This window comes from Haliotis cracherodii, unplaced genomic scaffold (assembly GCF_022045235.1).
Source record: "Haliotis cracherodii isolate W230 unplaced genomic scaffold, xgHalCrac1.p SCAF_1, whole genome shotgun sequence".
Classification (NCBI taxonomy): Eukaryota; Metazoa; Mollusca; class Gastropoda; order Lepetellida; family Haliotidae; genus Haliotis; species Haliotis cracherodii.
This window is the reverse complement of record NW_027266264.1, coordinates 59,763,456-59,780,952: the sequence shown is the minus strand read 5'-3', so window position 1 is coordinate 59,780,952 and position 17,497 is coordinate 59,763,456. Positions and strand designations below refer to the sequence as shown.

At 41.7% G+C, this 17,497-nt stretch overlaps 1 protein-coding gene across 3 annotated transcripts; it reads right to left on the bottom strand.

Annotated features, from left to right (window-relative positions):
• Positions 1-1,261: 1,261 nt before the first annotated feature.
• On the bottom strand, positions 1,262-17,242 carry LOC139466389 (DNA polymerase kappa-like). Of its 3 annotated transcripts, none has more exons than XM_071248168.1 (13): positions 17,200-17,242; positions 15,475-15,675; positions 13,045-13,179; positions 11,700-11,818; positions 11,396-11,548; positions 9,942-10,611; positions 8,034-8,158; positions 7,723-7,889; positions 7,167-7,199; positions 4,848-4,944; positions 4,530-4,701; positions 2,873-4,313; positions 1,262-1,722 (listed from the first exon to the last, which is right to left on the bottom strand). In XM_071248168.1, exons 2-13 carry the CDS (start codon positions 15,650-15,652, stop codon positions 1,614-1,616), a joined length of 3,399 nt encoding a protein of 1,132 aa, XP_071104269.1. In that variant the 5' UTR covers positions 15,653-15,675; positions 17,200-17,242; the 3' UTR covers positions 1,262-1,613. The 3 variants fall into 3 exon arrangements, with proteins under 3 accessions (XP_071104269.1, XP_071104270.1, XP_071104271.1); XM_071248169.1 differs by having other exon boundaries at positions 17,170-17,231; XM_071248170.1 differs by lacking the exon at positions 17,200-17,242 and adding an exon at positions 16,849-16,937.
• Between the last annotated feature and the right edge of the window lie 255 nt (positions 17,243-17,497).

Below are 17,497 nucleotides of genomic sequence, written 5' to 3'. Positions count from 1 at the left end.
TAAATGAAATTGTAACATATCGCCTCATACATACAAGTCAGTTACTTAATTTAGTCTGCTTTTCACAGGGATCCGAATAATTCAAAGTAAAACTTTCATTGCTTAGCAAAATATTCACTGACAGTCACTTCAGGAAATTACCAATAGACCATAAGGTGATTTCAGTTAGTATATTTTCAACATTTGTGAAGCGATGAAGCTTTCTGTGTTGGATACAATACGACTGCGCTGGATGCGACCTTTTACCATCTTTTCACTTATGTTTAACAATTACAGTTTCAAAATGGACATGTGAACGAGAAGGTTTTGAACTGATTTGAAAGTGTTCACTGGCACTATGTTGTCCAGGCACAGCTGTAATTTTCACACCCTAAAGAGACCGCCTCCGTGGTCTAGTGGTAGAGCGTCCGCCCGGAGAGCGAAGGTCCGAAGTTCGATCCCCGACCGCGTCATACCAAAAAGACGTTAAAAGATGGTACTTGTTGTTACCCTGTCTGGCGCTCGGCATTAAGGGGCTAAAACAAGGACTGGTCGGCTCGGAGTCAGTATACTGTGTCTGAGTGGGGTATTCATGTTAAACTGCGGCATGGTATCTCAGTGAGCTACCACTATAAATCGGCGTCAGTCCGATCTAGTACAAGTAGGTACACATACACACGTGCATGCACGTCGCTATATAAGTACAATAATCTTGGACGCGACGTTAAACCCAATTTCACCTCACCTCACACCCTACAGATTCTGCTGTCCTCCCAATTGTGTGTTGAGCAGTAACCAAAAACGCATTTTAACTGAAACAATATTTTATTAATGATCCGTGTTTTTCTTGTTATGGTATCGCACACAGGTAGAAAAACTATCTGTACTTCTCCGACATGACGCCAGGTATCCATACCTTGTACCCTGTGTTATAAGGATGTCAAAGCAGGTACAATCCGAGATTCAGGTGAAAATGTTTGAGATTTTACGAATGCTTCCTGGCGATCCCTTCACCTGGCATACAACCAACTGTATCACTGGCCTACATCCACTGCATCACCTGCCCTGTAACCAGCTGTATGAGGGCAGACACTGCCTCCTCTGGCTTGTACTTAGTTGAACAAGAGGCCAACCTTTCAGGTACCTCTTGCTGCCATATGCATTTAAAAACAATACAATTGAATTATGATAAATGTTTATTCAAGCATTCTTCATCCATGTGTAGAAAGACAGTCATTACAATTATTTTGTAGGCATATAAAAGAAAAATATACCCACAGAAAACAATTAATAAAGTATCAACATTAATCTCCATTGAAATGAAGTTTAAGTCTGGCACATTAAAGTGAGCAGATCGGTGTTAACAGCGCTTTGTGCATTTTGGTGTCAGGTTGATAAACCAGGATAATCATCAGGGTGGATTTCAACACGTGACCATCAGATCCTGGCAAACTAAGGTATGCAACTCTGCCAGACAACTAGCAGTGCCTTAGACACTTTGGCCACCAGGGCCACGTGGGCCACCAGTGACCCCTCCAAGGTTTGAAACAGCTGATGGTTATTCATGGCCTCAGGAGATGTGTTTAAGGCTTGAAGAAGGACTTGATCCTTTTCTGTGGTCTCATGAGACGTGTTCAAGGCTTGAAGAAGGAGTCAATGGTTTTCATCTTACCACAGCTAGACCGCCTCTTCTTCATTGGTGGTGTCTGTGATGTACCGATGGAAGGGGAGGACGAGGAGGATCTAGGGAAGGAAGCACATCAACACATGAGTGATTTTTTTCTTGAGACATGTGTTTGGTTGTTGTTTAACGCCACACTCAACAATATTACAGCCATATGATGGCAGTCTGTAAATAATCAAGTCTGGACTAGACTATCCAGTGATTGATATCACAAGCATCGATCTACGCAATTGTGATACAATGACATGCATTCAACCAAGTCAGCATGGGTTGCTGAAGGCCAATACTACCCCGGATCTTCATGGTGACAAATGGGCATTGGTATGAGGACATTCGTTTATACCATTAACAAATTTGAAGAAAAGCAGTGTTGGGATATTTTAGACAACAATCAGTCAATGTCCAAGAACTTGAACTGATCTGAAAGCATGAGCATATATGGCCATTTCAGAATATTAAGGAGCATGTCCAAATTGTTTTTATTTGTTGTTTTACGGCCCAGTCAGCAATATTCCAGCAACATCATGGTAGCTGATTGTAAATAATCAAGCCTGGGATAGAGAAAGCATTGGTTGATACAGCATCTGATAGAGAAAGCATTGGTTGATGCAGCATCTGATAGAGAAACCATTGGTTGATACAGCATCTGATAGAGAAACCATTGGTTGATACAGCATCTGATAGAGAAACCATTGGTTGATACAGCATCTGATAGAGAAACCATTGGTTGATACAGCATCTGATAGAGAAACCATTGGTTGATACAGCATCTGATAGAGAAACCATTGGTTGATACAGCATCTGATAGAGAAACCATTGGTTGATACAGCATCTGATAGAGAAACCATTGGTTGATACAGCATCTGATAGAGAAACCATTGGTTGATACAGCATCTGATAGAGAAACCATTGGTTGATACAGCATCTGATAGAGAAACCATTGGTTGATACAGCATCTGATAGAGACATGTCCCATGCCAGGGGTATGATGGCATGCATTAACCCAGTCACCCAGCCTGACCCAGCATAGATGATTTTTTAAAAATGTGGCTTAAGAGTTTTGATATTTCATTTATCAAAATATTTAACAGCTCATGTTCAAAACTGAGCTAGCTATTAATTGTGTCATTTTCATACACTTTACACGAGACTATTATGTAAAGAATAATCTGTACCGAGACATGCACTGGGCACAACAGGACTATTTACCTCTTTCCTGTTGGAGAGTCATGCATCTTCTGTTCCTCCAGGATCTGCTTAATTGCCCGTCTGCTCAAACAGGAGTCCACATGTTCATTGAAGTCCTCTAGACTACAACCAATCTTCTCCACATTACAGACAGGACAGGCATAGAATTCAGCCTGCAGCTCACTAGCAATCTGGCTAGCAGCTACTGAATCAGCACCAGAATACTGTAAAGCATTCAGCTCACCTTGGTCAGTTTCAGGATCAGCCCCATCAGTTGGTTCACAGGAGCCACCTGGACCAGTCCCATCAATTAGTGTGGAGTGCTGCCAGTCAGCAGACTTATCTCCCGGGTGGGTTGAAATCCTACCAGAAGTTGCTGTGGTTTTGGAATTATCTTGCTGAGAAGACTCGAAAGAATCAACTACCTTTGCATTTTCATTACTGTTTGTTTCAATTTGTGGAACACTTTGAATTACACGTTTTGTTGACATGTGATGCCTCTCTGACGATCTGGCTACATCAATTAGGTCCTCATCATCATCCTTATCATCCTCTGTTGCAGTGACAACATTCTCATGATGGTCCTGTTCTTGAGATGAGATTTGTCTGAAGAGGCAGATGTCAACGTGATCGTTGAAGTAATTAAGGTTCCTACACTCAACCACTTGCTGACATACTGGACACTGGAAAACCTTCAGATTCTGAATATCCTCACAAGAACTTCCAGCAGATGGATCACTTCTGATAGATCCAGCAAGCGACTGAACATCACAAGAACCTCCCTGGGAACTCTTATCATGTTCCACCACGTCCACACAGACTGGCTGAAGTCCTGTAGGTGGCCAGTGCTCTGCCTGTCTTGCACTCTCATACCCAGAAGATTCTCCACTCTGTTCAGCTGGACCCTTGTGAATGTCCAGATCAGTTTGTCTTTTCCTCTTGCCCTTCTGCCCCGATGCTTTCCCTCTCCAAGGTCCTTGCGGATCAGAGTCATGACTCGGGGCATCACCAAATGTATTATTGTTCACTTCAGCCAAGGACGTTTTCCTGCCGATGTCGGTCACCGCCAGATCTACCAGTGTGACTGACCTTGGGTGTGTTTTAGGCTTTGTTTTCTTTCTGGTATTTCTAGAACGTCCTTTAACAGGTTTAGGTCTTCCTGTTACTGCAGCAAGCTCAGAGACACCTTTTGTCTCAATGTTTGTAGCGTCAGTTCCTGCAATGGTTGCACCATCTTTATTCTGGGCATCAGAGCCCTGGTCTCCGGTATCATCACACACATCGCTGAAATAAACGGGCAGTTGAGGAAGGTCCATTTGTCTAGAGTCAAGATGGCGGAGAGAATCCGATGTCTGAGTCTTCTGTGGGCTCCTTGCTGCCATCTTCTGGAAGAGTCCTGTGATCGTATCTTGACGTTTCGTCTCGCACAGACTGTGATGGAGGAGGTTGGACAGTCTCACACCTGGGATCAGAATTCAGAAAGAGTCAGAATATGCTTTATTAAGTGCAAATCATGACAAAATCAATCAAGGCAGGTCAACAATTACAAGCTGAATGTTTGAGTGGGGTGATGTGAGGTGAAATTTTGTTGAGTGAGTGAGTGAGTGAGTGAGTGAGTGAGTGAGTGAGTGAGTGAGTGAATTTTTATCTGTCTTCCAAAGGAAGTCATGTGACATACCCATGAGCCGGAGCCGGAGGGCCTGGGGCTGAACGGCCTGAATCTCCACCCTAAGCAGCTCCCTGGCTGCGGTGAAAATGTCCTGGTACTCGGCTGTGTGGTTTGGCAGACTGTGAGCCCGGGTCTTCACCTCGAACTTCACCGTCTTGATCTTTATGCTCACGGTCTTACCCTGAAGTCAGGAACAATCTGTCACATTTTTGTGTATATACAAGAATAATTTCAAAGTAATTTTGATGTGCAAATGTCGGAACAGATGCATGCAGTGTTTTTATAATGAACGGTTAAGCATAAGATCAGAAGTGTGGAGTTATCTACCCTGACTTCCTGCTGCCCCAGGTCCTCCACCAGGGCAGCACACAGCTCAGAACACTTCTTGTACAGGTCACCAGGCCGACTCAGTTCACTGAAGGTCCTTGAAGGAGATACAACATGTCAGGAATGGGAGAATTCCCAGCAGCATTATAACAATATCACAGCAGCACACCAGCAATATCACAGCAGCATTATAACAATATCACAGCAGCACACCAGCAATATCACAGCAACATCACAGCAGCACACCAGCAATATCCCCGCAGCATCACAACAATATCACAGCATCACACCAGCAATATCACAGCAACATCACAGCAGCACACCAGCAATATCGCAGCAATATCGCAGCAACATCACAACAATATCACAGCAGCATTACAGCAATATCCTAGCAACACACCAGCAATATCCTAGCAACATCACAGCAATATCTTAGCAACACACCAGCTATATCACAGCAACATCACAGCAATATCCTAGCAACACACCAGCTATATCACAGCAACATCACAGCAATATCCTAGCAACACACCAGCTATATCACAGCAACATCACAGCAATATCCTAGAAACACCACAGCAACACACCAGCAATATCCAAGCATTATCACAGCATCATCGCAAAAATATCACAGCAACATCACAACAACACACAAGCAATATCACAGAAACACACCAGTAGCATCACAGCAATATCCAAGCAACATCACAACAACACACAAGCAATATCACATAAACACACCAGCAACATCACAGCACTATCCAAGCAACATCACAACAACACACAAGCAATATCACAGAAACACACCAGCAACATCACAGCAATATCCAAGCAACATCACAACAATATCAAAGTAGCATTACAGCAACACACAAGCAATATCCCAGCAACTTCACAGCAATATCCTAGCAACACACCAGCAATATCTTTGCAGCATCACAGCAATATCCTAGCAACACACCAGCAATATCCAAGCAACATCACAGCAATATCCTAGCAACACACAAGCAATATCCAAGCAACATCACAACAATATCACAGCAGCATTACAGCAACATCACAACAATATCCCCACAACATTACACTATCCAAGCAGCAATACAGCAACATCCTTTGCAGATTCTGCATACTCAGCTACTATTGTGGCCTCCTGATCCACAGTACTATGGCCTTTGGCTTTGAGGTTGTGAATGAGAGAGTTTTTATAGTTTAATATCACAGTCAACAATAGCCCAGCTGTATCACTGCAGCCTCTGGTATGATTTCTCTCTCTGTGTCAGGAGAACTTTCTAATCAGCCAATCAGCATTGAGGTTTCTAAATTCTCAGTATCAAACCAGCATATCAAAAGTAGAAGGAATCAGCACATAGTGTAGTGTTGTGGATATTTCATACACATCCCATCATTTCGGAACACAGTGGTATGTGACCCCAAAGGGGATGTCCTCAGGTTTTCACACAGAGTGATATCATAACTGAGTTAAAGGGCAAGTTCACACGGAAATGAACCATTTTTTCTTGTACTTTTTCCACATCAAATGTGTTAACATAGAAGTGTCATAGACAAAAATATAAAAACATCACATTTAATTAACATATTTTTTGCACTAAAACGATTTATATTTTTCACATTTGCCAAGTGTTCTATTTCCATAACAAAAACACCATGGCTTATGCCCCTTGCAATATGACGTCATTGGTGCCAATTGATAAACATTATGACGTCATCATGCTTTGTTAGAGCCGCTTCACGTGGTGTAGGTACAGTTTTGTGATTCTAGCATCTCAGATGCCAGCCAGAATTGTGTTATGCTGAGTCACCTCTGCGCCGGAGTGTGTCGTAGACCATGTTGTTTTACCGCAAACTGGTCCTTGATATCTTTTGCGTTGAGAATAGACAGGGACCCAGTTGAATTGGCACCAATTACGTCATAATCTAAGGGGGATAACTCAGGCCTATTTCGCTCGTTAAACGAAGGCCTCATAACGGCATATCACTTTCACACTATTGTGAGCTTCCTAGTTTCACTGTGAAAAAAAATTAGTGTATATTTTCAAACACAGATACTAACAAATTCTAAAATTGCGTTTTGTTTAGAAAAAGAAAGAAAGTGATTTTTGCGTGTACACTTCCCCTTTAAAGGTCTGATTTTAATGAGATTGGCATAGAACCAAGTCTACATCATGCATACCACAGATTGAAAAGTGAGCAACAGCACATGCCATCGAGGCATGATGGCAAGCAATCAGACAAGTTACTGAATCTGCTTGGTAATTTTAAATTTGATAAAATGTCCATAGACATGATAGACAATCTTACCTTTCTGTACTTATGCTCTTCCGCTCACTGTCTCTGAAAATACAAGAAGAAGTTAGTAACAAACATATCTTTGAAAAAGGGCTACATTACATCTACAGCTATATATAACAGTGGATGGGTACACTGTCACACCTGGAAGAATGACACACATTATAACAATGATAACAATCAGTGAGTCACAGGCCTCCCAATCCACTTTGCAGTGAGTTGGGCTTAAAGATGCTTTGAACGGTATTTCTGTTTTACCATGGCATGTCAACTTAATGTGGGAGGAAGGCCTGAAGTGATGCAGGTCTTGGATGTTTACCACTTTGGTGGTTGAGTATGAAAACATGACGCAGTTCTAATTTTTAAAAATATTATCGTTATAAATTTTCACATTTTTCAGGGACTGGTAATTCAATATAGGCAGGGGTAGGGGTTGTATACCAATCTCATCGGTCACACATACCCTTTATTATGAATAGCAAGCCCCTTAGTTACGTCTTACAAAAAACATCCGAAAAGCTGTAGACCCATTTTAACCCAGGTCTATTTCCCCACAGATGGTACTGACCTCTCTACGGTGGTGGCGCCAATGGCGAGGCAGATGTGCATGAAGTGGTTGAAGGCCACAGTGGAGTACAGGTGGAACAGGAGGCCGCGCTTCTCAAACAGATCCTGGCAGTTGACCACGCCCAGTGATCGTAGCATCGTCTCAGACACTTTACCAATTCCAGATATCTGCCGCACATAACATTTGGAACAGTGTGGAATGAAAGTTTGGAATGCCATGGGGATGACGGTGGGAAATGTATTCTATTAAAAAACACTTTAATACAAGAACCGATTTCTGTCTCACTGTCACTATTGTTTTACCATGCCTACCTTCCTGATGGGCAGAGCTCTGATGAAGTCCATCACTTCCTGTCTGTTTGGGAGGATGCGGAATTGACCGTTAGGTTTGTTCCGGTCAGAGCACACCTTGGCCAGCATAGTGTTAGGTGCGATACCTGGAACGACAACCAAACAATGGAGACTACAATACTGCACAATACTTGTGACAACAACCAAACAATGGAGACTACAATACTGCACAATACTTGTGACAACAACCAAACAATGGAGACTACAATACTGCACAATACTTGTGACAACAACCAAACAATGGAGACTACAATACACCACAATACTTGTGACAACAATCAAACAATGGAGACTACAATACACCACAATACTTGTGACAACAATCAAACAATTGAGACTAAAATACACCACAATACTTGTGACAACAATCAAACAACGGAGACTACACTACACCACAATACTTGTGACAATAATCAAACAATGAAGACTACAATACACCACAATACTTGTGACAATAATAAAACAATGGAGACTACAATACACCACAATACTTGTGACAATAATCAAACAATGAAGACTACAATACACCACAATACTTGTGACAACAATCACACAATGGAGACTACAATACTGCACAATACTTGTAACAACAATCAAACAATGGAGACTACAATACACTACAATACTTGTGACAACAATCAAACAATGGAGACTACAATACACCACAATACTTGTGACAACAATCAAACAATGAAGACTACAATACACCACAATACTTGTGACAACAATCAAACAATGGAGACTACAATACACCACAATACTTGTGACAACAATCACACAATGGAGACTACAATACACCACAATACTTGTGACAACAATCAAACAATGGAGACTACAATACACCACAATACTTGTGACAACAATCACACAATGGAGACTACAATACTGCACAATACTTGTGACAACAATCAAACAATGGAGACTACAATACACCACAATACTTGTGACAACAATCACAAAATGGAGACTACAATACTGCACAATACTTGTGACAACAATCAAACAATGGAGACTACAATACACCACAATACTTGAGACAACAATCAAACAATGGAGACTACAATACACCACAATACTTGTGACAACAATCAAACAATCAGACTACAATACTGCACAATACTTGTGACAACAATCAAACAATGGGGACTACAATACACCACAATACTTGTGACAACAATCAAACAATGGAGACTACAATACACCACAATACTTGTGACAACAATCAAACAATGGAGACTACAATACTGCACAATACTTGTGACAACAATCAAACAATGGAGATTACAATACACCACAAACCTTGTGACAACAATCTAACAATGGAGACTACAATACACCACAATACTTGTGACAACAATCAAACAATGGAGACTACATTACACCACAATACTTGTGACAACAATCAAACAATGGAGACTACAATACACCACAATACTTGTGACAACAATCAAACAATGGAGACTAAAATACACCACAATACCGCATGATAACAGTGGTAGAAACTAATTGTTTTAGTCCACTAATCCATATAATGATAACATATAGCAAACCCCATAAATATCTACTGGTCCTTTTATAATATATGATACCTTTACTATTGGGCAGTTTGGCTAGTGCCAATTTCTAACGCTGTGATACCTGGGAAATGAGGAAAAAATACTACATGCAGTCTTAATTAATACAATAGCTTCTAAATGTCACTTAAAAGTCAAGTTTGCAAGTTGATACTATTCACATACTAGAATAGCCTTGACTTGTTCATTGTAATTATTGTTTCACTGACAAAAAAGCAATACACTGACTGTAGGAAAGAGCTGCAATATGCTGTGTACAAGTTGTAAGTTGTAAGTTCACTCTCATTGCTGTTACCTGCACTTGCTGTGAGGCGAGTCCTCTGCTGGATGCGACACCTCATCTCTTTCACTGCTTCCTCCACAGTCCGGCCGAACACCTCGACACCATATTTGGGCAACACCTTGCCACACATCAGACACCTGTCTTCACCCTCAGTATCAGCACCCTGTAAGTGCTTGTTTGACTGGTCACCTTGAAGGTGCTTGTTTGACTGGTCACCTTGCAGGTGCTTGTTTGACTGGTCACCTTGCAGGTGCTTGTTTGACTGGTCACCCTGCAGGTGCTTGTTTGACTGGTCACCTTGCACCTGCTTATCACCATCATGGTCAACTTGTTTGGGCTGGGAGACCCCTACAACTCTGTCCCTTAAGGTTTTATTCAGGTCACATCCACACCAGGCAGACCCCACTTCATCACATGATCTGACCAAGTAGGATCGCTCCAAGTCGGTGAAGTTTGCTCTCCGTTTCAAATGTTCTGTGATATCAAGGTAAGCTTCATCAAGGCTCATAGGAGAAAAGTTGGGATCATAATCAGCTAGGATCTCCCTCACCTGTTTGCTGACAGCTGTGTACTTGTCAAAGTTGGGCTTGACCAGGACGAGGTGTGGACACAGCTTCTTGGCGATGAACCCGGGCATGGCTGCTCTCACTCCATACTTGCGGGCCTCGTAGTTGGAGGTGGACTGAAACAGAGGGAGTGTGAGTATCAACTGACACAACATGGTCTTGACGCACTCACCAGCAACATGTGACATGCGACACACTCACCAGGAACATGTGACGTGTGACTCACTCACCAGCAACATGTGACGCACATACAAGTAACATGTGAAGTGTGACTCACTCACCAGCAACATGTGACGTCTGACACACTTATCAGCAACATGTGACATGTGACACGCTCACCAGCAACATGTGACACACTCACCAGCAAAATGTGATGTGTGACACACCCACCAGCAACATGTGACACACTCACCAGCAAAATGTGATGTGTAAGACACTCACCAGCAACATGTGACACACCCGCCAGCAACATGTGACTCACCCACCAGCAACATGTGACGTGTGACACACTCACCAGCAACATGTGACGTGTGTCACACTCACCAGCAACATGTGACTTGTGACTCACTCACCAGCAACATGTGACGTGTGAAACACTCACCAGCACAATGTGATATGTGAGACACTCACCAGCAACACGTGACACACCCGCCAGCAACATGTGACGTGTGACAAACTCACCAGCAACATGTGACGTGTGTCACACTCACCAGCAACATGTGACGTGTGACACACTCACCAGAAACATGTGACGTGTGACTCACTCACCAGCAACATGTGACGTGTGAAACACTCAACAGCAACATGTGACACACTCACCAGCAACATATATGATGTGTGACTCACTCAACATATGTGATCCATGATTCACCCACCACCACGACGTGATCACAGACTCACCAGCATTGAGCTCCCTCCAACAGCCATAGGCTGGTCTCTGAGAGAGGGGTCGTCTCTCATCTCCACTGCTGCATAGTAGGCGTCCATGTCGATGTGGACGATGGTGTGACTCAGATCACGTGACATCTCCAGCTCCTCCAACAGCCTATTTGCCTGTAACCATGTAAACAGATGTTGGTTCGTTGTAAATAACATTACAGTAGCATGTTCTTATAAGCAAGAACAACACCAGAAGCTATCCTGTCCAACTAAAGTATGTGTTAATGGAGGTGGGCAGTGTTAACTGTCTACAGTGTCACTTCACCTCTTCCAGGCCCTGCTTCAGCTGGCTCTCAGTTATCTTCGACTGCTTCACTCTCTGTTCCTCGATCCTCTGTTGAACCTGCTCCTCCTTCTTCTTTTCATTCTCAAAATATTTGGAACCTGAATTACAGCGACAATGATCAGGTTCATTAGGAGTGTAATTGTTTGCCTTACAATTGTTCTATATCTAAAGGAATTTTTTTTTTTTTTTTTTTTTTTTTTTTGTTCCTGGTAAAAGTACATCATGTTTAGATAAGAGTCCAGATACATGACCAGGGTTTTTTGAGAAAGTACATATCATTCACACACATCCATACACACATTCACACTCAATCTAAAGGAATTTTTCATATTTTCACCAATTGGCATTTATAAAAGAAATTTAAAAAAATTATAAAAAATATCTAAAGGAATTTTATAAATGCCAATTGGTGAAAATATGAAACCTGCTGTTTGTTGATTGGCAAGCATTATGACAACTTTGGTTTGAGTAGCAACTGGGAGAAAAATGGCCAACTTTGACATACTTGGCAATACTTTCTTCATTTCTATTACATTGATTGATATAATTATCAAGCCTTAAAGATGGCCATGTGAGCCTGCATATGTTAATACATAATTCAGGTTAAGTTTATGTATTAGAGATAAATGGACATGTTCTTTGAGTTGGTAATTTAGTTGTAAATTAAATCTACACTGAATGTCAAAAGTGATTAAATTTTCAACTAGATAGATGGGCTAGTGTTTTACTTCTTACACCAAGTACATACAATACGTTGCCAAGCAACACAAGGCAAGTATTATACTTCTTGCACACAGTACATTAGGACTGCATTGGCTAGCTTGCTATTTGTGTATTTATGTCACAAACATAATCAGATCATTGGCTACAGTACAAACTGAAAACAGATAACATGAAAAACAATTAAATGGCAGCACGATGCATGAGAATAGAAGAGTAAGGTGCCAGAGTGTGCGTCTCAAGTCAAATGTGTGTACCTCAAGTCAAATGTGTGAGACTCAAGTCAAATGTGTGTACCTCAAGTCAAATGTGTGAGACTCAAGTCAAATGTGTGTACCTCAAGTCAAATGTGTGAGACTCAAGTCAAATGTGTGTACCTCAAGTCAAATGTGTGAGACTCAAGTCAAATGTGTGAGACTCAAGTCAAATGTGTGTACATCAAGTCAAATGTGTGAGACTCAAATCAAATGTGCGAGACTCAAGTCAAATGTGTGAGACTCAAGTCAAATGTGTGAGACTCAAGTCAAATGTGTGTACACACTTTGCTAAGAAGATGAAATCACTTGAGTGTGGAAGTAAGTCTCTACTTGGTTGATGAAATCACCTTTGCTGGCCTGATAGATGATCTGGTTGATTTTCTCCTTGTCCAGTCCATCCATGCCAGCCTTGTTGTCATTCAGCAGCATCCTCGTCAGCATCTGCCCACCACCCTGAACACCTGACACAACTGGGGGCACACCTGCAGGGAACACAAGACACATGAACACAAGACACTATGACAGCAGACAACTGCAGGGAACACAAGACACCTGAACACCTGACACAACTGGGGGCACACCTGCAGGGAACACAAGACACATGAACACAACACACTATGACAGCAGACACCTGCAGGGAACACAAGACACCTGAACACAAGACACTATGACAGCAGACACCTGCAGGGAACACAAGACACCTGAACACAAAACACTATGACAGTAGACACCTGCAGGGAACACAAGACACCTGAACACAAGACACTATGACAGCAGACACCTGCAGGGAACACAAGACACCTGAACACAAGACACTATGACAGCAGACACCTGCAGGGAACACAAGACACCTGAACACGAAACACTATGACAGTAGACACCTGCAGGGAACACAAGACACAAGAACACCATCATCATGATCATAGTAGACACTGATACCACACACCTGAACATCTGCCATCAATGCAGTAAACACACCTGAACATCTGCCATCAATGCAGTAAACACACCTGAACATCTGCCAGCAATGCAGTAAACACTCCTGAACATCTGACATCAATGCAGTAAACACATCTGAACATCTGACATCAATGCAGTAAACACACCTAAACATCTGCCATCAATGCAGGAAACACTCCTGAACATCTGCCATCAATGCAGTAAACACACCTGAACATCTGACATCAATGCAGTAAACACTCCTGAACATCTGCCATCAATGCAGTAAACACACCTGAACATCTGACATCAATGCAGTAAACACACCTGAACATCTGCCATCAATGCAATAAACACTCCTGAACATCTGCCATCAATGCAGTAAACACACCTGAACATCTGACATCAATGCAGTAAACACTCCTGAACATCTGCCATCAATGCAGTAAACACACCTGAACATCTGCCATCAATGCAGTAAACACACCTGAACATCTGCCATCAATGCAATAAACACTCCTGAACATCTGCCATCAATGCAGTAAACACACCTGAACATCTGCCATCAATGCAGTAAACACTCCTGAACATCTGACATCAATGCAGTAAACACACATGAACATCTGACATCAATGCAGTAAACACTCCTGAACATCTGACATCAATGCAGTAAACACTCCTGAACATCTGCCAGCAATGCAGTAAACACTCCTGAACATCTGACATCAATGCAGTAAACACACCTGAACATCTGACATCAATGCAGTAAACACACCTGAACATCTGACATCAATGCAGTAAACACACCTGAACATCTGACATCAATGCAGTAAACACACCTGAACATCTGCCATCAATGCAGGAAACACTCCTGAACATCTGCCATCAATGCAGTAAACACACCTGAACATCTGACATCAATGCAGTAAACACACCTGAACATCTGCCATCAATGCAGTAAACACACCTGAACATCTGACATCAATGCAGTAAACACACCTAAACATCTGCCATCAATGCAGGAAACACTCCTGAACATCTGACATCAATGCAGTAAACACACCTGAACATCTGACATCAATGCAGTAAACACTCCTGAACATCTGCCATCAATGCAGTAAACACACCTGAACATCTGACATCAATGCAGTAAACACACCTGAACATCTGACATCAATGCAGTAAACACTCCTGAACATCTGCCATCAATGCAGTAAACACACCTGAACATCTGCCATCAATGCAGTAAACACTCCTGAACATCTGACATCAATGCAGTAAACACACCTGAACATCTGACATCAATGCAGTAAACACACATGAACATCTGACATCAATGCAGTAAACACTCCTGAACATCTGCCATCAATGCAGTAAACACTCCTGAACATCTGCCAGCAATGCAGTAAACACTCCTGAACATCTGACATCAATGCAGTAAACACACCTGGACATCTGACATCAATGCAGTAAACACACCTGAACATCTGACATCAATGCAGTAAACACACCTGAACATCTGCCATCAATGCAGTAAACACTCCTGAACATCTGACATCAATGCAGTAAACACACCTGAACATCTGACATCAATGCAGTAAACACACCTGAACATCTGCCATCAATGCAGTAAACACACCTGAACATCTGACATCAATGCAGTAAACACACCTGAACATCTGACATCAATGCAGTAAACACCTGAATGACTAACCATCACACTAGCCATCACCATTACATTAATTTCTTCTCTTTTTTTCAGTTAGATGTATGTTGATACCTCCTGCATCCCCACACGTTACAATTAATGCAACACTGACAGCGAAACAATGACGTACCTGCTGTGTCCTGCTGCTGTGCACTTGGTGCAGGCCGAGATGATGATGGATGGCAATGAGCTTCCTGACATGCTGCAATTCCGTGTGGCACTGAAAACGGATCAACTGGTGCAGACCACCTGGTGTCAAGCCAGTCATCAGCTTCCTCATCCTCTAGCTCATCAGCGTCAGTTTCCATGGCAACTAGTTATCGTCACCTTGCTACAACAGAGTAGTCCAAAGTCAAGTCTAATAAAATCAAATAAATGTGACCGCATACATTTTTTAGATTTCTATGTGTTGGTTAGTCTGTCTTACAGACCCTGATACAAATATATAACAAATACAGCCCATGCAAGTCTATAATGTTTGGCAAGTCTAGATCACTGCAGTATAATTTTATTTTTATTAAGATGACTGAACAATTGTTTTTTATGTAAGATGTGTTCATTTCAGAGACTAGATGTTAGTCTAATGTGTTGGTAATTTATCTAATATGACAAGTAGGAGAGATCATTATAGGAGTGAGTTGGGTTTAACACCGCTTTGAGATATCATAAAAACATTTGATATCTTTGGCTCACTACTTGTATATTTCTTAACATTGTTTACCAGTGTTTGGATACATCGTTTTTTTATAGAATGGAATAATTTCTCAATTAAATAATCTAAACTAAATTAGGAATTCCATGAGATGAACAAAACCAAGTCCTACATATCTTCATTGTTTCAGATCTCTCAGCCAAGTTATATGAAAAGAGCTTTCTAAGATTTTCCAAATTTCAAGTATTTTTTAACAGGCATGAACATATGTGAATCCTATGTGTTGCTGTACATGACACAGATGTCCATGTCTGAGAAGGAGACCGTCATAGATATTTCGGTAAAAATGCAGTTTAGCGAGCGCAGCTTGCTAATTGGCTCAGGCTGCTGACAGTGGCTCCTGCTTCACAGATCTCATCTGTGCCTCTTGGATCCTTAGGGTTAGTGGGGGCATGGGTGACCCAGTCGTCTAAGGCGCTCAATTCCCTGTGCAGAGTTGCATCCTTTGGTCATTCCAGAAACCTATGATTGTGGGTTCGAATCCCGGTTCGCCCCGATTATGTTTCTAGGTTTGTCAGCACCATACCCGTGCTTGTGGGTTTCATCGAAGTGGTAAACGTCTGAGACCTGCATCACTTCAGGCTTTCCTCCCACATTAAGCTGACACACCGCGATACAACTGAAATATTGTTAAAAGCAGGATTAAACCAAACTCACTCACTTAGGGTTAGTGTTGTTTTGGTTTGGCTAAGCCCCACTCATTAAACCTTGGTTCTCCTTTCCGGTCATTGTTAGCACCCCTTTAATCCTGATATTTCATCATTCAACTGTTTCCCCATTTAAAAAACTGACCGTCACATTGTGTTATTTAAAGGAATGGGCCAAACATTGAAACAATCTCTGCAGAGTGTGGGCCAAGTTGAATCAATGCCCGAGCTTACACTGACAGCCATGCAAAAAACGTGAATCGCAGGAAAACATACAGTTCCTCGAAACGAGAGATTATGGGAGCATAAGCATTATCGTAAATGCACATTTAAAATCAAACTCACTCAGCCGAAAATGTTTCGACGAAACTGGGACCGGCTGAGTGACGAAACGAATGGTCGTCAATAGCATGAAATTACACAATCGAACCTAGTGTCACTATCTTTATTGTACTTTTGGGCGCACCTATAAAGGATGGATTTATCGATATAATACCGAAATGTAATGATCAGCTGCTTGAACTTGTTCTATTTCCCGCCATCTTTGAAAGGGAGATAATAATTAATTACGAAAATAGCACTGCTGTTCTGGAACGAAATAATAGTCAATCAATGATGTATTTACTTCGTAAGTAAAATATGAATCTTATTTTAGCACACATTGAATAAAAACAACAAGTATTGCTATAGATATAATGAAAGGAAGACAAAAATCTTTATGAATCTTGATGTTAGATTTCTGTCCGCATGATATATCAGATCGTAGATTTTGTACACATTATCAGGATATTTCC